This window comes from Atractosteus spatula, chromosome 6 (assembly GCF_055471065.1).
Source record: "Atractosteus spatula isolate fAtrSpa1 chromosome 6, fAtrSpa1.hap1, whole genome shotgun sequence".
In the NCBI taxonomy this organism is placed as follows: domain Eukaryota; kingdom Metazoa; phylum Chordata; class Actinopteri; order Semionotiformes; family Lepisosteidae; genus Atractosteus; species Atractosteus spatula.
Window position 1 is genome coordinate 46,098,895 of NC_142711.1, and position 23,835 is coordinate 46,122,729.

Below are 23,835 nucleotides of genomic sequence, written 5' to 3' on the forward strand. Positions count from 1 at the left end.
TATTGTACATTTATTGTTTTACTGGTTCGTAATTGTAATTATACAGAAATTTGTTAAAGCAATATCATTTGCCCAGTTTAACAGATCTTTTTATTAACATGCATCATCTACTCTATAGTGTATATTTGTACAGTATATTAATCACCTTAGAAGTAATGATTTCTGATCAGCTACTTATATGTCATATTACACTACACTGTATAACAGAACATTGATGTAGTACACTTACATTAAACTATGCAGGAAAACAAATGAAATTGGATTTAATAAGTAATTCACAATGGTATTTACCATTTTAGTCAAAAGACTATAATTTGGTCCAAATTATATATGGTTTATTGTATTATCATTAGCCATATTAATGTTATTACTGATTAAAAATTAAGTCTGGAAGTAATTTTGTAGTATTTTTAAAGGATATGCAAGATATCCTGTAATTAAAGGCACACTTCATCTTGTTTAGAAAAGAAAACTATGATACTGATATGCTCTGATAAAGTTCCGATTTTCAATCCTGTGATGTTGATAATATGCTCTCTAATAAATCCCATTTCTTTTTTTATAATAAAATAGTGTGCAGTCAACACTGTGTTATACTACGACTTTTAAACACCCCATCTCCAGTTTCACAGCTTAGCAGAGAACTTCTTCAACTGGTCTTTCAGTTCCATTGTGGCTATGGACGACAGATGGACCTCGTCTGGGCCATCAGCAATGCGCAGTGTCCGCACATAGGAATACCTGGAAGAAAGGACATGGTTAACAGACACTGAAATCACTACTCTTGATATATAAAAAAATAAACAAATAAAGAGTTTGTTTTAAATCAGTTCAGGGGGCAGTGCAGTGGCTCTGTGGCTGGAAAGTTGCCGGTTCCAATCCTGCGGCTGGCAGAGGAATCCTACTCCGTTGGGCCCCTGAGCAAGGCCTTTAACCCCAACTGCCCCAGGGGCGCTGTATAAATGGCTGACCCTGTGCTCTGACCCCAAGCTTCTCTCCCTGTCTGTGTGCCTCATGGAGAGCAAGTTGGGGTATGTGAAAAGACACATTCCTAATACAAGAAATTGTATACGGCCAATAAAGTGATCTTATCTTATAATTTGATAATCAATAAAGCTAGGACACATATTGTAGATCTCTATTCTACTATGTTCTGAGGCTTATTAAGACAAAGAAACAAGCTACTGGAAATGTTATTTGTTTCGGATATGAACAAAATATACACAAGCTCACATTAGGTTATTTAAATTTTCCTTTTAATGAATTCTACATCCCCTGTAACACTAAGCATTAATAAAGCTTCAACTGCCTGGTATGAATTGACCTCTGATGACAATTGATTACATGTTTATAAACACATTTCTGATGGTCACATGTGTAAATTAGTGAGATTAATTTGATGTAAAATAGTTAAATACTTATAAAGAGTCAATTGCAGCCATCAAAGTGTTGGCTACAATATGTAATGTGTGAAACTGTAACACTATACATGTATAATGTATTTTTACTGTCTTGACAAACTGACACACACCACTTTGGTGAATCATATCCATATGTTGTTTAATATCAAAAAGCTTACAGTAAATGTTCAGTTTCCACATACAAAAAAGGATTTTGACCAAATAATGTGGAACCATTTGGATATTAACTTCACCATCATCTGATAACATTAATTTGAGTGGAAATAAATTTGTAAAGTACAATACATGTCTAGATTCAGCCATGCCAGTGTACTCCAAGTGCCTTCTCTGCACAGTAGGTGCTGTAGCTGTGTAAAGCAGTGCTGATCATTAACCTATCAAATGAATGCTTATTTTCCTTGCCAATGTAGTCTTTTAAGCTGCAAATAACATGATGAGACCCTCACTCTAAGGTCAGCAGTACAAAAATACTAATAGTCCAAACAGGTATAGCAGCCTGAGATATTTTTGTTAGAATGCTCCAATGTTTTTGCAGGCACAGGCTGTCAGTTCATACTAACAATAGCAGCTTAGTACTCTCTGAATGTTAGATTTGAACTCACTGAGTTGCTAATGTCAATGGGATGTTTGTAGCTCCCAGGGTGAATCTGATTTGTTTAGATGCAGCTGTAGGGGTTTATAGAAATCTTTGTTCAAAAGATATATCTGGGAGAGACCTATTGGATTAATCTGTTACACTGTAGCTACTAACTACCAATCTTCTTTTGTTCTTATGAATAACTGGGTCCAGTTCAAACCTCCATGAATCTATAAGTATGTTCCTCCAATAAGAATGGAATAATAATAATGGACAAATAATAGTTTTCCAACAACCACTTTTTTAGAACAAGGCTCCCTGTATTGATATAGCTATTAATATGATATTTGAAACAGTATTTTTTTTTACTATAATAGCTAAGAGAAAGTATATGCTTATCAGGTTTATATGCTTATCATGTTTTCAAAGGAGCTAGTAAACAACATACTGTTACAACAATGTTTAGAACAGAAAACTATGAGGCAAAGCCATTGTTACAGTATATCACAAACAGTGCAGACTGTTCTGCTCACATTGACTAGAATGGAGATTGTGTTGCAAGGCCCATATTCTATACTCACAATAGAAATAAATGTCAGTGATGTTTGTTGAGTTTCCTACTTACATTTGAGCTAATGGGAAGTCCCCACACATGCCAGCCCCTCCATGAACCTGAATGGCAAAGTCCACCACCTTGCAAGCCATTCTAGCAGCAGCTACTTTAATCATTGCAATCTGCAAGAGAGGAGAAGCCCATTAATGAACTTCACTGCCATCCAGAATGCTACAGAAACTCTAACAACCTGTAACATGAATGCCTACATCAACAGCTTCCAGCTTCTTCATTGCTACTATAATACTCTGTGTCCATAGAGTATTTCCTGCACTTTATAAAAAAAAAGGTTTCAGCTCCCCTTTTGGAGAAACCCTTCAGAAACAAGTATGTGTTGTTTGCGTTGTTGATCTCAATCTCATAATTTTTGTTTTTCATAACACCAAAATAATTGCAATCAAATGTTTTTCATTTTGGGCCCTGTCTTTTTGTGAATCTTCTGTACATGACCAAGTTCATGAAGACAATACATGATTTCTGCATGCTTTCAAAAATTAAATGCTATTCAGTGTTTGCAGGTCCAATGCTCCACTGCACATTATCTAAATACCTTGCAGTTAAATATTCCTAGTTGATTCACACCTCTGTCTAGACATCTCTAGACATAGTTATGGAATTAAAGCTTAATTTTTGTAAAGCACTTAAAATTTCCACTAAGAAACTTGACGTTTTCTTCGTCATTTTTTCGCTGACTTCATTCATTTAGAGATTTTGTTCATTATGAAAATACCTAATGTTCCTCAAAATGACAGAAGCCCTCATACTGTATCTTCATGTCAGTTCTTAACCTACTGTCATTTTCACACAGGATCACAACATAAATCTGCAAAGGACAACTTTATTGTCTAGACAATAGACAAAATGTAGACATAAAAACGTGTTTAAAGTGACATGCAAAATATCAAAAAGCAACAAATTAAAAGGTTGAAAAAGCCACATAATAACACATTTGATAACATACCTGCTTCCTTGCTGCTGTGTTTCCTAAGACATCAATGGCATTTGCAGCATTGAGAGTCAGCAGGCGAGCTTGTTCGATGGCAATGCGACATTCGGCAATCCAATGGGCAACAGCTCCCTGCAGTCATCAAAAGAGCAACATGATTAAATGAAACAAACACGCTGATATTTTAGCTCAGAGAGCCCTGTAACACTCAAACATTCCCGGTTTTCTCAAGGCATTTTTTCAATTCATATGTAGTGGGACAGTGCTGGGGCACCAGGTTCCATTACAGACCAGGGCTGCTATCTGTGTGGAGTTTGTACTGTATGTTTTCGCCATGTTTGCATGGGTTTTCTCCCACAATCCAAAGACATACTGGTAGGTTAATTGGCTTCTAGGAAAAGTGGCCCTACAGCAGGTACAAGTGTATGCGGCTTTGCAGTTGTGCCTGTGAGAGTATGTGAGTACATCGCGATGGACTGGCATCCCATCCATTATATGGATATAAAATATCCAGCAGCCATATCATCCTGCAACTCACAACTGGCAACCCACTGAAGCTAAGCAGGTGTGAGCCTGGTCAGTACCTGGATGGGAGACCTCCTGGGAAAAACTAAGGTTGCTGCTGGAAGAGGTGTTAGTGGGGCCAGCAGGGGGCGCTCACCCTGTGGTCTATGTGGGTCCTAATGCCCCAGTATAGTGATGGGGACACTATACTGTGAAACAGGCGCCGTCCTTCGAATGAGATGTCCCAGGGCGTTTCTTGAAAAGAGTAGGGGTGTAACCCCGGCGTCCTGGCCAAATTTCCCATTGGCCCTTACCAATCATGGCCTCCTAATAATCCCCATCTATGAATTGGCTTCATTACTCTGCTCTCCTCCCCACTGATAGCTGATGTGTGGTGAGCGTTCTGGTGCACTATGGCTGCCGTCGCATCATCCAGGTGGATGTTGCACATTGGTGGTGGTGGAGGGGATCCCCATTACCTGTAAAGCGCCAGAAAAGCACTATACGTATAAGTGTAAGTAATTATTATTATTAATTATCCAGGATATACCCTTCCTTGTGCCCATTTCTTGCCAGGATAGGCTCCGGCTCCCACACAACCCTGAATGGGAGGAAGTGGTTAGAAAATGGATAAACCTTTATGCAACTCTTCCACAGGACAGGTACAGAACCCACAGACTAGAGAATTGTTAATGTTCAGTACAACCCATCCAAAAAACACTAACAAAACTATCCATCCTTTTTCTAACCGCTCTCTATATTAGGCTTTCTCCATATTAGAAATGCTTCCGAAATAAAACGATTTCTTTCAACACAGTACACAGAAAAACTAATGCGCACATTTGCTACATGCAGTCCAGTCTTTTCTGCAACACTAAATTGCATTATATCCAGATTTCACCTCATTCAGAATATGACTGTGTGTCACTTTAATAAAACAAAAAAACGCAACCCTAGATCTAGATATTTAGCATATTTTCGTAGGCTTCCAGATTGTAGTTAATGGACTGAATTGGATCAGAATCTCCACAGTAGTTGTGTGTAGAACACCCTTTAAATACTGGGCCTCTAAATTGTGGAACAACCTCCTAAAATACAAAAAAGCCACTAGGGCCTCAGCCTTTAAATCAAGGCTCAAGACCCATTTCTTTAGACTGTACAGTATTTAGCACATGATCTAATAGGGCTGCTGATGTTCAGAGTGTGATGCATAACAAGGATCTTCTGCCCAGTTACTGTGACATACTTCCCCAGTCAACAAGAATGTTATTAGTGCTGAGGAAATGCTTGAATCCACAATAAAACAACAATACAGAATAACACGTATTCCTAAGCTCTAGATGGCACCAGATTGCTACAAAAGTTCAAAAGTATTTGCTCTAAATAAACAGCAGAGAAACTATGTTGAAATACACAAGAAAATCTCTAATACATTTCATTATCCACCCTAACATAGACAAATTATTAGTGGAATTTAAAGAAAGACTGCATGTTTTGAAGCCACTTGGTATTTAGTACATAGTGTACTGTAGCTTGTCCTTCAACAAGCAAGAGCAAATTACTTTGATGAAATAAATGCATTTATCCCATATTCACCAGGAACCACTAGAAATTATTTATTCATAACAGTAAAGCCACAGCACCTATCTATGTGCACAGCTAGAAATATCTTTTTTGAAACTTAGGTATATCCTTCTCTTTTAAAACTAGAATGTCAATGGTTCATCTGCATAAAACAGGTTTAAACAGACAGCAGTTTTCTCAGAGCTCATAATGCTCACAATGACTGCACACCCAATTCAGCATTGGGGGTACTGACTTCTCCAACTATTTGGCCAGGCAGTCATCCCTCAAGCAAAGGCCCATTCTAACTACATCATCGGTATTTGTATCTTCTGAACAATTTGTTTGATACACTCCTTCATAAACAAGTATCAATGGGGCTTAACAGAAGATTTCAGAAGTTTCTATTTTATTAATTGCAATTGGCATTAAACAAGTAGCTAAACCAGTTGTATACATAATTACCCCCATTGTATACTTAGTATACATACATAGAGTTCATTGTATACATAATTACATCCTCTGGTCAGCATTTACTGAACCATTATGGGGCTCTGGCAATAGTTAAGTAATGAGTTTCTTGACTCCATTTTTCCTTTCTCCACAAAACAAACATCTGTATCACTGTTGAAAACTTTTCCAAGAAAAACTTTATTTTCACTTCAATTTTGCAAAAACAAATTAAAGGTTTGCTGACTTAAGGTTTTACAGTTATGTTTGTCTTCAGAGAAAAATATTTAGTCTCAAAGAAGAGACTGACTTAAAATGTTTTAAGAACTGATGTTTGTTTTTTGTTTACAATCAATAACAGGAAAACAGTCCTTGCTAGTATACAGTAATTCTTAATTGATTTTCTTAACTTTCATAAATAGATTTATTTAGGCTATTATGTATGAAAAACACATTCCTGCTCTGGATTAGCTCAGAGAAGAGAAATTAAATAAAGTATATTCCTAGGCTTCCGCTGAACACAGATGCAGATTTGCCAATAAACAGGTTTAAATTCTCATTTATACCTGTGGCCATAACCCTGCTCAACAGATGATTCTCTTGTGCATGTATTGTTTATTTGTTTTTCTTTATATTAAATGTGATGATCTTCAAAAGAAAAGTCTTGGAAATGACTTGATTTAAGTGTTACATTTTCTCCAAGGCACTGATGAATTCATCTGCATAGCTAATCAACAGTGAAACACTATTTAGAGGACACAAGTGGAAATATTTGATATGTGCATTTAAAACTGAAAACAGGAAGCACTTTTTATACAAAGGGTTGTGGGTGTATGGAGCAAGCTATTGAATGTTGATGAATCCAGTACTCTGGCTTCTTTCAAGAAACAACTGGATCAGATCCTTGGATCAATTAGCTACTGTAAAAGAATAAAGAAGCTAAAGAGGCAAAATGGCCATCTGTAATTTCAAGCCATTATTATGTTCTTGTGTTTGAGGTAGAGTCATACATTTGGCATTGTTGTATGTTTTCTTCCAAACATTTTTAGTAGATAAGGCAATGAGTGTGATCAGAGGGTAGTAAAACACAGATATGGATCCAAGTACTGTAATTTAACAAGCTCCATTCATTCTGTATGAGTCAATTTTCTACCATTAAAGTGGCCATAATTTGGTGAGAGACCATATGTTCATTTGGCACTTTACCATGGAGAATTCCAGTGCTACTATCACTATCTTTCATTCGACTGGTAAACCCTGAGTTAGCATAAACTGTTACAGATGCTTTGGTAATATTTATTCTAGAATAACAAAACAACAAGTCCATAATGGGTAGTGGCCTTCCTTATCCATGTTTCAAATTTTCCTCTATGATTCACAAAACATAGACTTCCTGGTTGTTCCAAGGCATCTAGTTGAATTGGCTGGAGCTACAGGAGAGTCTCTGTGTGGTCAGTAAAATTCACTTTCAGCTTGCATTTGAAAAGTGAAAACTGTAGTTTCCTATAGTTTACAGTACGTGCATAATTTGTTTTATTTTCTAATGTGCTTTGAGATACTAGTGCATGACAGGAGCAATATAAACACACATTTGAACTGCACACTGTTACATAAATTGGACACCAGAATTCCTGTCATTGCAAACAGAAAGACAGGCTCATGTGCTTTAACCAGTTTACAGGACAGCTGCATATTTGTGCTCTCCTATCAGTGATAACTAAAAAAAATGAATCTCCTTCCTTTGAAGTGGCGTTGCAAACTTTCTTTTCCTCAGACACTCACGTGTTGGTACAGTTTCTTTCCAAATGTCTGTCTGCTGGCAGCGCGCTGACACAAGAGCTCTAAAGCTCGCTCTGCCAGCCCAATGGCTCGCATACAATGATGGAGACGACCAGGTCCCAGTCGACCTTGGGCTAATTCGAACCCTCGGCCTTCACCTGAAAGAAATAGGTTCAATAACTTTCATTCTCCTGTCAATACAGCAGGTGACAATGAGGCACTAAACAGGCCTCTGTATGCCAAGAATGTTGAGGTTCCTGTACTAAATCTCTTTCAGTATATAACTCACATCCTATGAGAGTGGACCTTAAGGTTCTTCTGCTAATATACAGTATAAGACACTAAATGGTCTAGTACCAGGCTCCTTAAGAGTTTATAGCATGAGTAGAGAACACCACATTATCTGAAGGCTGTTGAATGTTTCTGACTCTACCAAAGACCAAGTTCTGCTGTGTAACTCATTGGCCAAATCCATTCAGTACTCTGTGACTTTCAAAATTTCTAAAACTCTTTTAAGGACTTCACTTTTCATTATAGCTTAACTGTATAATTTAGTTTTAATTTAGGTTTTCTTGGGCCAATTTATTCTCTTTTTTCTCTTACTTTTAACTTGTGCTCTACTATACATAATTTCTGTATTTTTCTATATAACTATCTTACAAAATTAAATATATTATCATCATAATTATTAGTGTTATTATCATCAGTGAAATTATGTAGTCATTCTGACAAATTTTCATGTTTTTTTTTTCATGTTCATAGTTACAGTGGCCTTGCTTCATGGATTCAAGAACTTAAAGCAAAGAAACTATGAGGTACTCTACTAAACTACAACACTTAGTAAAAGTGTGACCATAAAATTAGGTCAAATACTTATTTTCACAAGAGGTGCATGTGTAGTTGAAGGGGTCACTACTGCATGGCAAAACCAAAATAAATACTCTTTTTCAAACCAAGTTAAAATCCAGTGGTGCCCAGTTAATTTTGTGCTTCTTGGGAAAGTACAGTCACAGCTGACTTCTAGAATAGCCCAGATTGAAACAAGTTATTTTTGTACAGTATGTGTGCTCCAAATGCAAAGACATGAAACCTGTTATTTAATGTGCCAATCCCTATTTTTAAAAGACTAATTACGATGCACGTATGTTAAAACAGACCCCTGGTGACAACTGAGAAAAGAGAAAGATATAGTAGTTTTTCAGTAGTTAAATCAGTTTCTACTTGCATAATTAATTTACAACTAAACCTCAGAAGAATCCTGAATGACATCTGCAGAGTTGTAACTAATCCTCAGAAATATAAATGACAGAATATGGATAACAATGTGTAATTATTGGTTTTGGATAGACTAATAATAAAGAATATACATCATACAGCAGTTTTGCATTTTATCTTCTTGTAATCAATATAGTGTATAATGCAATGCTCTAAGATGAACTTACCTAGAATTATGTTGGATGCAGGTACACGGACATGATCAAAATGTACCTCAAAGTGACCTCCGTGGAGAGCATCTGAGGAGACCAAATACAAGAAGCATTTCACTTTTTGGAATATGTAATGAATTAATGAGTATAGTGTTCACTTCTTTAACCATAAAGCCTATTAATTTAATATTGTTTCAAATGATTTATTACAGTACATTTGGTGATACACTGACTTTTTTAGCATTTTATCAGCATACTGTAAGCGAAACACACAACATTTTGGTAAAATGCACAGGATTCAAATACAATTATTTTGAAGGACAATACAAAAACAAAAGAGACAAAACAACAACTTGACAGTTTGCTATTCAGGCATATTAAATTTCAGGTTGAAACACATCTGATGGCAAAAATGATCTCTTACCATCTTCTCCAAATACTGTCAAGGGTCTGATAATCTTTACACCCGGTGTGTTTAAAGGGACAAGAATCATACTGTGCTGTTTATGTCTGAAAAACAAAACACAATTCTCCAGAGCAACAGACTGGAAATCCATTAGGTTTTTACATTTCTTTTTGTAAATGAAGTTACAGAAAATGGCGAGTTAGCTTTGCCCCTTTTTTTGCAATTGAAGGGTAGTAGGTGTTCATAGCGGGTGAAACTACTCAGGGGGCACTGAGCAAAGGAAAACCACAGAATCTTGATAATGTAACAGATATTTGCAAAAGAGAGACTCGATTTCTCATATGATCTTGGAAGATTAATAAAGTCCTCCAGCTGTGCCACATTAAAGAAAGTAATATACTATATCTGTTCTTTAAAAATACTATGGTTATGGAAAGGCAGTAAGCAAGTGTAACAGAACTGTTTGTTGTTACACAATAATTCACCACAAAGAATAAAGCAGCTCGTAGAATCTGAATTCTGTCAAATGGGATTTAAATCCCACGTTTCCGGTTATTTGCATCCTCTTTTGTTGCATCGTCCTTTTCCCCCACAGGCTTTTGCTCTCACCAGAGGCAGACCGTGCCGTGCAGTTCTCCGAAAAAGCCATTTTTTTGTTCCACATGCTCAAAGGAATCCAAGAGCCAACGCGTCTGACTCGGAAAGCCAAGGAAACTCCTGCTGATTTGAAAGTGAAACCAAACCCGAAAAGTGCTTTGTTGCAAGTCTCCCAGCTGTCGGTTTTGCCACACTGACTTCCATCAGTCTCTATCCAGGAGCAGCAGGCTGCTCACAACATTTACAGCAATTGAATCCACCTTCAGTCCTGCGTTTCTTTTACCAGGTAGGCCACTTCAGCTTGACCTCCTTACGCCTTTTATACAAACTGTATGCCCATGTCTTGCTGCCTTCCCTTCTTGCTCATCCCATCCTGTTGACGCCTTGCCTCCACAGAGCTACAGAGCAAATATGCTGTCCTCCGCCCAACCCTTTAATACCATCCTTTCTTTTACTGTTTCCTCCCGCCGTTTGCTGGGAATGGGAAGGAGGAGTGTAAAAATAATGGTTTTACAAGATACTATTCTATGCTCCTCTTGAAAGATACAATCCTTACTGTGCAACACCTTGTGGCTTTTGATACTGTGGAGTCAACTTTTCTCATGTCAACCCAAAGAAACACCTTTTGATCTCTACCTCTCCAAACTTTAGGCAAAAAGTTGTTGGAATTGCTATTCTCTTTGGGCTCAACTTGATGACATCCATTGTCAAAACTCTAGCACAATCTTGCTCTTGGTGGTGCACCCTATCTTCTCCTCTCTGCCCAGATCACCTCTCCCCTCCTCCTGGTCCATGCTCTCCCTTCTTCTTTCTTCCCAGTAGAACCGGAAGTTTGCCTAGTAACCCTAAAGTACCGCTGTCTGGGGGACACGTTTTATGTGGTGGAGTGTTTAGTAGGAAATTCTGAGCACCTGAGTAACACAGACCTTTTGTTGACTTCTCAATTCAATTTGGATAATTTTTGATAACCTCAAGCTACAATTCTATTTCACGTATTTATTCAACAGTTATATTGTCCTTCCGCATCTCATTTTCATTCGTTCTTAAATGTAAAGTGAAAAGGCTTCTGCAGGTTCCTCTTGCCTAAAGTGTTGCATTTTCTCTAACAGCATTATTTTGCTTGGCTTTATTGTCACTTTATTGAAGTAAGTTCACTGTACTTGCTTGTAGTCATATCTATTTTATAATAATGAAAAACATGGGAAGCACTGAGAGTCACTTTCTGTGAAAGAAAGCCCCAGATGAGATACAATTAGACCTAGGGACCATAAAAGGGCATATAAACCTTCCTGTGGAGCAGGATTAACCTCCTGATGACTCTAAACTTAATATATTTAAGAATCAAATATAAGTAAGGAAGATACACATAGAATTGGCTTAATTACTTAAGTACTTAATTAATTAGGAGTTGCATAAATGAGCTGCTCCAAGCTTCAAAAATAACAAACTGTATATATTTAATGTGTATATATAATGTATTTAAAAGAACAAGGAAAGGTTTATTTCATTCGGCTGTAGAGCCTTCTTCAGGTGTGACACATGTCTCTTTTCTTTTCTGCATGGAATAATCCTTTACCTGTTCCTTCGCAGCCTACACATACTGATGCAGCTACCTACCTGAACTTTTATAATGTGTATATATCATGTTTTGTTAGTTTGAGGAAACGAGAACTGAAACAAGAAAACTCTAATTGCAACATGCATGTCGTGCTTGATTTTTTCAACCTTTTCTGATAGCCACCTCAAAAGTCTAAAAAATGGTTAGCAAGAATTAACATCATGCTCAAATCACACAAGAAAAGGTACAGCATTCCATCCTTCAGAGTTAGCTTTGGCAGTGTCCTTGAGTCTAATTAACCAAATAGTCCAAAAGTGTCCATTTGATGAATTAGTTAATTATATACTTTATCTGATGGCTTCACATCTGTTCAATGTAATTTTGAATTCATTTATGGACATTAAAAATGCGTCCCTTTTAATTACTATTTCTAACAAAGTTATTTCATATCATATCAGCAGTGAAAGACTAGATATATAATTAATAATATAATATAGATTAATATACCTTTTCAGGGAATCAGCTGACTTGCTTCTGCATAACACAATAGCTATTTTACAGTTTGGGTTCCCAGCACCTGAAAAAACATATATTAAAATAATTAATGCTCCAAAACCTCCTTCCATCCATCCATTTTCTAACCACTTCATATAATTCACTTCATCTAAGGGCTCCAGGGAAATTGACTATTCTAGCAAGCAATAGGTGAAAGGCAGGATACACCCTGGACAGGACGCCAGTCTATCACAGAAACTTCTGTCCTTCATCCTTTACCTTTGTTAGAGTATTTGTCATTTAAAACAGACATTACCAAAAAGTTATGGACAAACAATTGTTCTCTGCTAAAGAGCATAAGAGCTTCTCAACTTTTATAGATTGATGTCACATACTGTACATTAATAAGACTCATTTGCTCTTCAATTTAAAGGTGTTTTCAAGAACTAGCTTAAATACTATTTGATTTAATTCAGACTTTTAATTAAGTCTTTTAATAAAGGCAAAAACGATTATTGTGAGTGAAATTGCTTTAAAGCCCATTATACATTACTTAATGTGGTCAACTGACTCTGCACACAGAGGCAAGCTGGACCCATAAAATAGCCAGAAAATATTAAATATTCAATCGGTTGGGTAACCTTGTCATATTGTATCTTAAACTGCCTGAGGTGACTTAAAACCATCTTGCCTTCATTAGAAATGATCCCAGTCATTAATTATCAGGCATGCTGTACGTTCAGAAAACATAAACATCTGAATCTTTGTTGTACTGAAGTAAAGACTCTTAATCATCAGTTTCTGCCAAATATTGTGGCATCTTTCTTCCTTGATGACATGCATCTCGAAGTGTTAGTGGACCAGATTAAATGCATCTCCTCTGGATGCCATAACATCTCTGATTGGATTAAAACGGATGCGGGAGATAATGAACAAAGGCAAGTTTCTTGGCTTTCATGCCATATTCCAAGAGATTTTTTCTCAACTTTTGCAATCTGACCCTCACTACTTGAGATGATGCAGATGGCTATAAGAAAGGACTCCTTTACTAAAGGCATCAATACTGCTATTGTTTTATTATTACGGAAAAAAGAGAAGCACCCTTTTCTATATACTAGCTATCATCACCTGCTTAATAATGATAAATCTATATATACGAAACTGCTTGCATATAGACTGAAATTATACTGTACATGCATAAACTGATACTGTGGGATATATCAGAGCCTGGCAGGTGACATGTTATGTATTGATTGTCATAGATAACCCTGTGTGAAATCCTATCTTTACATGCAGAAATAAGGAATAGGACTATCTCTGGTCGGCATTAGCACAGATGTGTTTGGGGCCAGAACTCAATAAAGTAATAAAAAACATGTAAACACCTCCATGATGGTGTTCTCAGGCACCAAGTGTTCTCAGCAGTTCTCTACTTATCAGAGGCATCATCTCTCCCCAATTGAACAAGTAATAGGTTTATTCCATGCTGAAAAAAAGAAGAAAGAAAACGCAATGTTTCGGCTGTGGAGCCTTCTTCAGCCTCACACCTGAAGAAGGCTCCACGGCCGAAACGTTGTGTTTTCTTTCTTCTTTTTTTCAGCATGGAATAAACCTATTACTTGTTCCTTTGCAGCCTATGCATGCTGACGCAGCTACCCACCTGAACTATCTCTCCTCAATGCTGTTTGTCATTTCATTATAGCTTGCACAACCTTTCTGCTGATCTGACACCTTCCATTCCAATCATTGCTATGAATAAGTTCCCCTCAAACATGCGTTTTGACATTTTGGTGACACAGTGGTATCATAATTCATCTCTGGTGGGCTGAGATGCTTGCAGGAGATGATGACTTTGTCTGAAGCTATTATTAGGCTGATGATTTAAGTAGACTTATCCATCCATCTTGAGGAAGCAGGGGCCCATCCCAGCAAGCAATAGGTGCAAGGCAGAAAACATGCACACAATATTTATAGAAGCCACCTAAACTATCAGCGTGTCTTTGGAAAACTCCATGCAAATACCACCTCATGAAATGAACCCAGTCCGCCAGTGCTGTGAGGTAACAATGCTAACCATTGAGCCACAGTGCAGTATTTTAGAGCAACAATAGAGTGCACCTACAGTAATAGTGCACAATCATGATTATAGTTCACATTACTCAAACTGAATTATCAGAAACAAATTGCAAAATTTGGCCACTTAGATTTGAGATCCTGAACCTCCAAAACTTAAAGACCTTCTGGAAAAAGTAAAAGTCTGAATTAAATCAAACCTCCAAGCCCATCCACCATGTGCAAATTCCAAATATGTGATTAAATCATAGTGCTCAGTTTGACACTCCTGGGAAAGCTTAACATTTTGATTTAATCCCGGCCAAGAATTTACTTATTAATTTTGCAACTTAAACATAAAAATACAACTATGTGTCTTTTTAAATTAAGAATCTTACTACTAAAGACTGATCATGCTGTTCTCTGAAAAGGTTTTATATAAATAGAAAAGGTCTATTTCTAAAGTGTTTCAAAGCACATACCTGTTTAAACTTTCCTATTGAGGAAGTCAAACAGTTTTTTTTTCTTATTGCCTATTATTACCCATTTTGTGATACACAAGACAAGAAAACAGAGGATATTTCAAAACACATTATGCAATTTATGAGGTTGGGGAAATTCCAATACAAGATGATCTTTTATATGCCTTTATTATACATATCCATCACATTTATTTCTCAACGGTGTCCTAGTAGTGCTTCAAATCCAGTTATAGAGAGCAGAGCTCACTTATACCTTACATGTTTTAGTAAATACTAACCATTACATGTGAGAAAGTGACGTACCAGAATGCTTTAGTTTACTAAAATAGTGTGTAATCACGTACTGACTGGTTCAACTGACAAAGACCCGATGATGGTTCACTGAACAGTGGGCTTACTGTTTGAAAAAGAAGTAGAGGATGGCAGTGATAATTTCAGTGTATTTAGTTCACATCTGCTCTGTGTTGATACAAGGGCTCTAGAGGTTAAACAAGTTAATTAACAATTGGTATCCCCAAAATCTGAGGGCCATAAATCAGGAGGACCACTTAACCTCAGTTTCATTCTACTTTTTAGTGATTCATTATCAGGATGGGACGGCACTGTGGCGCAGTGGTTAGCATTGCTACTTCACAGTGCTGGGACTCAATAAAGGACCTGGGGTGCATCTGTACGGAGTTTGCATGGTCTCCCTGTATTCACATGGGTTTCTTATGGGTGCTCCGGTTTCCTCCCAATTTCCAAAGACATACGGGTAAGTGAATAGGCTTCTGGGAATATTAACTCAGGTGTGAGGGTGTATCTGTGTCTGTGTCTTTGAGTACCCTGCGATGAAATGGCATCTTGTTCAGGGCAGATCCTTTCTTGTGCCTGATCCTTGCTGTGATAGGCTCCGGGTCCCCTGTGAAGCTGTATTGGAAAAACTGGACGACGGATGGATAATGATGCTGTCACTCTTTCCTCCACTCAAAAAATTTAAGTTTCCTAGTTTAATCACAAAACAATTGTCTGACACAAAACATTGAGCAAAACAGCTGAGCCAAAACAATTTGCACAACCTTTGTAAGAGTTACTCATTGAAGAAGTACTTCTGAGCTAATGTACTGTATATTTAAAATAATAAAATGACTGAAAGGGAAAATACCAGTGGACAAAATGTCAACTTTCATTCCACTGTGGACTCTACATTACAAAATGCTTAAGCCCATCTGTTTAATTTACAGTAGTGAAAGCCCTGTGTCTTGGCTGCAGCTGGCGCTACAGTAAGTGGGATTGTGGTGTGCAGAGGTCTCAGGAAGTGCAACACAGGCTTTGCCTGCCTCCGGCAAAGGAGGTGAAAATTTCCAAGGACAGTGGTTTCCTGTTTATGCATAGTTCATTTACTGCACTCCAGTTTCTCTTCAAAAACACTTACCATAATATTAAGTCACAGGAAATTCACATCTCCACAACCCCCGATTTTGAAAACATAATCTATTGGTGTATTAGTTATCATTTGTGAAATCCCTTGCAGCAAAGTTAAATTATTTTAACAAAATATGCATATCATAAATGGATTTTGTTTTATCACATTGAACATGTAATTCTTAGACCTTATTTTAAATTGGACAGGGAATTGTTTTTGTTTCCTTCTAAGTTTTACACATTCAGGGTGAATGCTGGAATACCAGTTTTGTGCCCTGGAAATGTGTGATGGCAAGAGGGTTTTTTTTTCTTATTCAGATTTACCAGGAAATGTGAAATACCTGTTAATTTTCAACCACCCACACATTTTGCTTTGAGTAAGAAATTAAAAGGTTAATGCCACCTGCATAATACACTATACAAAGATTTTAGATGTACAACCGTGTTTCTTTGATTTTGTATGACACTGGTCACAAGTTCTTTCAAGTAGGGACGGTGTACACATGTGGTACAGTTTAAAATTACACATTTGTGTTTTTTTTTCCAATCATCTTTATATTTGTCAAGTTGTCATACTTTATTCTACAGCTCAGTAGTACCAAAGAATCACTGGTATCTCATGTAATACTCATTAATCAGGAACAAGTAATATCACAGTTTCACTATCTTAGCACTTATTATTTGACAGTACTGTAAAACCTGTTAGGAGATTTAATGTCAGAACAATATTCAACATTTTATTTTTAGATGATCTTATAATTATGAATTCCATCAGCCTGGGTTTCACCCTTCTGTACAAATAGCTAGGTTTTCTGTTTTATTCTCAAAGGATGTACTAAAGGAAATTTTAAATTAGTTTTCCTACAGCAGGAAGCATATCAATCATTGCAAAAACATTGCCTAAACAAGCTTAAATACAGCACAGGTCTAGAGCAATGAGAAGCAGCTTTGTCTATAAGCAGTTTTAAAGACTTTCCAAGCATATCTCCACCTACATATTTTAATAATATGGGTGAATGAGACTTAACAAATGGGGAAACTGGAATTATGCCAATTGGAAGTGGTTATCTGACAACTTGCCAAACAGTTGTTGAAGAAGGGCTTGTGGGTGTGTTTTTGACAGGTACTGTAAGGACTGGTATAGGCAAATGAAGTATGACTGATGTGTGAATAAACCTGCCAAGTGTTTAACAATGGTGATCATGTGTTTGTTATGATTCATGTAGGTCCCCTATTTCACCACATGTTAACTGTATTATGAGTTGTCTGTACAAAAGTATTAGGAAAGTAAAAACTTTTCACTTTATTCTTCTTTATAGTTAACATTTTACATTTGTGATCATGAGATTAATACAAATGATATTATGCAATTGGTATATTTGGTAGTTTTAGGTAATTCCATGTACAAATTTTATGATGTTACAAAATAGTGTATGATGTTACAAATGTTCACTTAGTGATTTTAAGTGACCCATATTGGGATACGTTTACTTTATTTGAATTTCAGAGTGTGAAAGTCAGTAATTCATTGCATAGTCCTTTGAGGCAATAAGTGCATAAATTGTGTGACCTACAATACTGAGCTTAACAAACACTTTCTGCAATAATCTAAGGTGCTTTACAATGCCTTGACTGCAACCGCTTTGAGTTCTTGCCTATTCATGTTCTGACTTTAATTTCTCCTTCAGCACAGTCAGTCAGACCTGATAAAATTTGTTGTGGGTAATGACATCTTGCATGGCGAAGTGTCACCTGGTAAGGACTGAAGATGTTTCTTTTTCATAAACAGAATTTTATTTCGGAAATGTCATAATTCATTCTGCTTCTGCCACCATTAGTTACATTATCAATAATTTTATTATTATCATTATCAATAATAATAATAAAAACAGGTGAGCCAGTTCCACAGGTGGCCATACTGTACATGCCCAGGGTATGACATGACCTCCATCTTGCTTCACTGATGACGTGGTGCATTTTGGAGAGTCTTTGGTTCCCATCTTTCTCACACACTTTAATCTTTCCCTCAAACCAAACATGAGATTAACTCAGATTTATCTTGGTCTCATCCACCCATAAAACATGTTCCAAAACTTTCTTGACTCATCTTTTTACTTCCTGGCTAATTCTAATCTGACTTTTATGTTCTTGGTGCTGATGTGAGGTTTACATCTTGCATGAAACCTTCTCCTTTGTACTTGGCGTTCTTTATTTAACAAATAGTTGTTCTAGGGTTTTCTTGAGAGAAGGTTTTCTTGAGAGCTCTGAAAATTAAAGGTCATCAACTCCAGATGTTCTTCTTGGTAGACTGGAGAATTTATCTGTGGTTTCATTCTTCAAAAGTCTATTCCAAATTGTTTATTTTGGTACGCTCAATTTCAGTGCTATGGGTCTGACTGAGATTTTCTTTTGTTTCAACTTAAAAATTGCCTGCTTTTCTAGGACAGAAAATAATTTGTAGCTTTCATTTTGACTTTTAACTATGGATTCCAAGGTTGAGAGGTTCACAGCTCTTTTGTGAGTGCCTGTTTACCCAACAACAAACACCTGACCAAGTAGAGATGGCTGTCAGCTAAATTGTCCCAAAACTTTTTTTCTTCATACTATCAATTAGATTTAATTTACCCAAAATGATCAATTTTTAAACATTTCACATTCAACAAGAAGTAGTAACTAATAGCTTTGGTGCATGTTTTTCTTCCTAATTTCACATATCATAGACTGTTATCAAATTCGCTTGTGCTTTTTAATAAGAAATTACAGTATTATGACGAGTTCATAGTGAATACTGTACAGTAATTGACACTGCACTGTCCCAGTTTTGGAGCACTCTGTATACTTATCCTTTCGGTTTCTTAAATCAAATAGAACATTGGAGCTACCTGACAAAACAGCTTTTGTGTAATAGCATTTTGCGATGGGATGTATTTACTGTATCAAAATGGTTTATGACCCGTTGCAGTTTTAAAAATTTTCAAGCCTGCATCCTTTTAAATTTAAGTTTAGCATGAAATCTGTACAGTTTTAACTTTCACTTTAAGTGGTACAATGATTAATAAGAAAAATGTGAAAGGGCTGTCAAATACAAAGTATAGATGTCTAGTATATGAAGCCCTGTTTGTGAACAGGATCAGTTTCAAATACGAATAGGATAGAAAATAAAAATCCTTTAATCACTATACACAGTCATCACTTGGAGGTCCAATTAAACCATAAACAGTATAATGGAAATAAAAAGAGTAAAATGTCCACTAGTATCAACCAGGTGCTTGAAAATCAGTCTAATATTAACAAAATACTGCATTAAGTATTTGGAACGTTATTTTCACAATGTATAAGGACGCTGTCCTTGTAAAAACATGACATTTTATGAAGGTAATGTACAGGTGAAGACCATAGTAGTGACTTTAAGTAGATTCTTTTTACATCTGCAATGCATGATGGCTAATTCACCCAGTACACACATAGGAAAAGCAAGGTAAAGTGTATTGATTAATCAGTCTCAGTATTAGAATACATGTGAACTTTTTAATTTTACTTACTGTAAGTATGTTGTGAGGGGTTTTGCACATTGAAGGCATCATTAGCAGTGGTTATTTGTATCACTTTTGACAGACCTTTGATTTTCTGCTCAATCCTTTACAATTTGTCTATAGGCAGCAGAATAATGTAAAATGTATAACAAAGCCCTCTTTTTAATTGAATGCCACAAATTAAAACCGAGCAGACAGCTAGACATCAATTTTCTAATATAGTCTGCACACAATCACGTGAAGACCAAGCCCATTTCCCAGAGAATGGCTCCCAGTTCTCTGTTCAATGGCTGTGAATCAAGACATTATGCTTCACAGTTATATTAATCCTGGCAATGAAACACTAGTGTAATGAGATACACATGTAGTGTACACATAAACAGAGAGTTTCAAACCAGTTTATTGACAGGCATGGCTAATTCATTTCTGTTAAAAATGAAGAAGCACTGAAGCATTAAATAATTTCCAATAAATGTACCTGCTGCCTAAATAAGCCTTGTCACCCTTAATAATAATAATAATAATAATAATAACAATTCCTTACACTTAAAGTATATAGTGCTTTTCTGGACACTCCACTCAAAGCATTTTACAGGCAATGGAACTCCCCTCCACCACCACCAGTGTCTAGCCCCTACCTGGATGATGCGACGGCAGTCATAGTGCGCCAGTACATTCACCACACACCAGCTATCAGTGGGGAGGAGAACAGGATGATAAAGCCAGTTCATAGGTGGGGATTATTGGGAGGCCATGATTGGAAATTTGGCCAGGACACCGTGGTTACACCCCTACTATCTGAGAAATGCCCTGGGATTTTTAATGACCTCAGAGAGTCAGGACATCGGTTTTACGTCTCATCCGAAGGACGGTGCCTTTTTACAGTATAGTGTCCCCCTCTCTATACTGGGGCATTAGGACCCACATGGACCACGGGGTGAGTGCCCCCTGCTGGCCCCAATAACACCTCTTCCAGCAGCAGCCTTAGTTTTTCCCAGGACGTCTCCCATCCAGGTACTCCCACCTGCTGAGCTTCAGTGGGTTGCCAGGTGTGAGTTGCAGGGTGATATGGCTGCTGGCATAACATTTCATTCCTGAACCAGGTTCTCAGGATCAACCAAAAAGTACCCATGCTGTTAAACTTTATTCAGATTAAACCTGGTGACCCAGGGCAGCAGGATTGCAGCCGTTGATGGAAAACTGTTGCAAAGGGTAATATAATGAAGACTGATTGCTCGCTTGCTTGATTAATCAATTGAAGAGATCAGTGAAATCTGACAAAACAATTTTTGTTGAGTGTGGTAAAGAAATGTGACACTGATGCTGCTGCTCTTGGTTCTTTCAGGAAATGTCTTTATGAAGCTCTTGCATCAGTAAAGCATTGGAAATTGTTATAATTCTTTTGTTCTTTACAAACCACACTTTAAAGCTGTGATTAACCAGTTACAACTTCATTTGGTGTACAGTATGGGAAGTGTCATATACTTTTTAATTAGCAACTGACAATACTGAGGTATAGTTAACAGCAGAGGATTCTTCCTAAGTTCTAGTCTAGGAAAAACATCTGCTTACTGTGTGGGACCAAGATGGCATTTTCCAAATTTTGCTAGGTGTTTCTACTTTTATGTTTAGAAATCTGACCTGCTTAGCTTTTGTTACAATGTATGTACAGTATAGATTGCCTTCTGCCTCACCTTTGCTCTCAAATATCTCACTGTCTGTGGTGTTATACCAACGTCATAGGCCAGTGATAAGGATGCTCCAGATCTCCATCTCACCATTAGGATTTACTTTTTATTAGTTTCTAAGCAATATTAAGCATTCTCCAGCTGTTGTAACTCTGGAAACACAGAATTATTACACTCTGCCTTTCTCTCTCAGTTTTAGCCAGCTAGGATATTCCATAAGTAACATTCTTCAATTAGTTCCTCTCTATTAAAACTACAAACCTGGCCCTACAGTATACTCTTCATACTCTTGATGCATGACATGCATCCATCCTTTATGGTGTATGGCCTATACCTTACTATCACATTCCCTGTGGTTGTCCAGTTGGCTTCTAGTTTGCTATTTCCTGTTTCCATTTCTTTATCCAGAAAGTCATTACAGCTGCTTCTAAGGGCATCCAGCCAGATCTCCTATGGCCACTGCTGTTCCTTCCTCTCCTTTCCCTTCATTGAAAGGCTTTTTACTGTTCTGGGCTGCTTCAGTGATGCTGGCTCTTTATGATAGAGCTTTAGGGGATGTTCATTTTATTACAGATTAATTGGCAATTCTGTCTCTAGAAGACTGCTTGTCTATGATTACTGTATGTCAAAATAATTTCAAAATCCTTCGAATCTTGCCATTTGAAACTATTTCAGAGTCAGGCTCAGACACACTGCCTGGATTGTGGTTTGCCATTAGATCATCCTACATGGTCTTCATTTTCCATGCTATTTGAAATCGTTAGCACTTGTTCTTTTTAATGTTTTGTGACTTACATTACAGTGTGGGCTAACAATATGACTGCTGATAAATCACTAATACACTCTTCCAGTAAATCACAAATTTCCATCTCCATTTCACAATATGCTATTCTTAAAGCAATAGAATCACACACTTTGCAATTAACGTCATCCTCACATTTTCTTACTTCCTTATTAATTATTTTCTGAATGGGGGGAGGGGTGCATTTCACATAAGATGTTTTCACATGATTTGTGGCTAAATTAACCAAACTATACCTCTATTTCATTCTCTTTTGTCTTCTAGAATCAATCGGTTGAAGGAGAAATTTAACAATAAAAAATAACTTTCTTGTCATTAGTGCTGGTTATTATAAGAACATACAAAACATTTTTGAAACAAAAAGGACATTCAGATTCATGGTGCTCATCATTTTCCTATATTTCTATATATTAAGTGATTCTTAATCACAAACAAGCTTAGATTCAAAAGATACTAATCATAGTATTTCCTGGTGTCTCTTCCACACATTGGGCTAATCTGCAATAACAAACTACTGAATTATCTATTGCTTTTAATATGTATTTATTGTTCGTTATGTTACAAATTTAGTGCTTCTTCCTTGCATTATGAACCTCAGAATAACCCCTGCCTTTCTAAGTCTTCAACCATACTGAATGAGAAAGCATGTTATTTTTATTTTTACAAAAAGAAGGAAACTCTTGAAATTAGTAAAGGTTTTTAATTTGAAATTAACACTAAATACAAACCTCGTCTGTTTCTATTTCATTTCTCTTTCACTTGCGTTATTCAGTCTAACTTTAAGATTAATTAGTAATATACTGTAGACAGACTCTGTCCCTCCTGGTCAAGTAAGAAAGGATAAGGTGTATAAAGAGGCCTATTGCACTTTAACAAAACATCACATGTATTTAATGAGGATGTCCTGATTCCCTGAAGTGACTTTTAACAATATAGTTCATTATTTATCATTCTAAAGAGATAATAGTTCTAACTTCCTTAAAACTTTAACCTGTATTCATTTATTAATTATTACTATTTTCGTAAAATAAAGACAATTTAAAATAAATAACACAATTACACATAGCTTAAGTTGGACCCAGAAATATAAGAACATTAAAAGTTACAAACAAGGTTAATTTAGTCTGCTTGGTTCCAGTTCTAGTAGCTAATTAATCAAGGATTTCATCAAGCTGCTCTCTGAACAACACAGCTTGTTCCACAGTCCCCAAACTTTCCACAAACCTTTGTGTAAAGAAGTAACTCCTTTTCTTGGTTTTATGTTGTTTGCACTTGTTCGTGTTTCACTGTTTATTTGGAAGAAGACAAGTGAGTCAGCTTTTGTCAATGTCTGTAAGCCATTGGTAAAAAATAACGAATAATAATGTAACTGTAAGAAAGAGAAAGTCAGGAATTATAGTACATGTACGTATGCAATTTGTTTCTTATAAAAGAGGACCGTGAGAATGAGAGCACTTTGTTAAGATATGCAGTTGAGAATGTTAGTATTTAAAACCTTTTTTAAGCTTATTATCAGTTTTCTGAAGAACATTATCTTG

The 23,835-nt window shown here is 36.6% G+C and overlaps 1 protein-coding gene across 2 annotated transcripts in view; it reads right to left on the minus strand.

Moving 5' to 3' along the window:
* Positions 1–4: 4 nt before the first annotated feature.
* Positions 5–23,835, minus strand: part of acad11 (acyl-CoA dehydrogenase family, member 11) — a 90,125-nt gene continuing 66,294 nt past the window's right edge. For both annotated transcript variants that reach the window (XM_088919015.1, XM_088919016.1), the window contains 7 exons: positions 12,349–12,418; positions 9,705–9,790; positions 9,296–9,367; positions 7,857–8,011; positions 3,573–3,689; positions 2,624–2,733; positions 5–741 (listed from right to left, as the gene is read on the minus strand). In XM_088919015.1, coding sequence (XP_088775141.1) covers positions 627–741; positions 2,624–2,733; positions 3,573–3,689; positions 7,857–8,011; positions 9,296–9,367; positions 9,705–9,790; positions 12,349–12,418 — 725 coding nt within the window. In that variant the 3' untranslated portion in view covers positions 5–626. The remainder of the gene's footprint in view (positions 742–2,623; positions 2,734–3,572; positions 3,690–7,856; positions 8,012–9,295; positions 9,368–9,704; positions 9,791–12,348; positions 12,419–23,835) is intronic.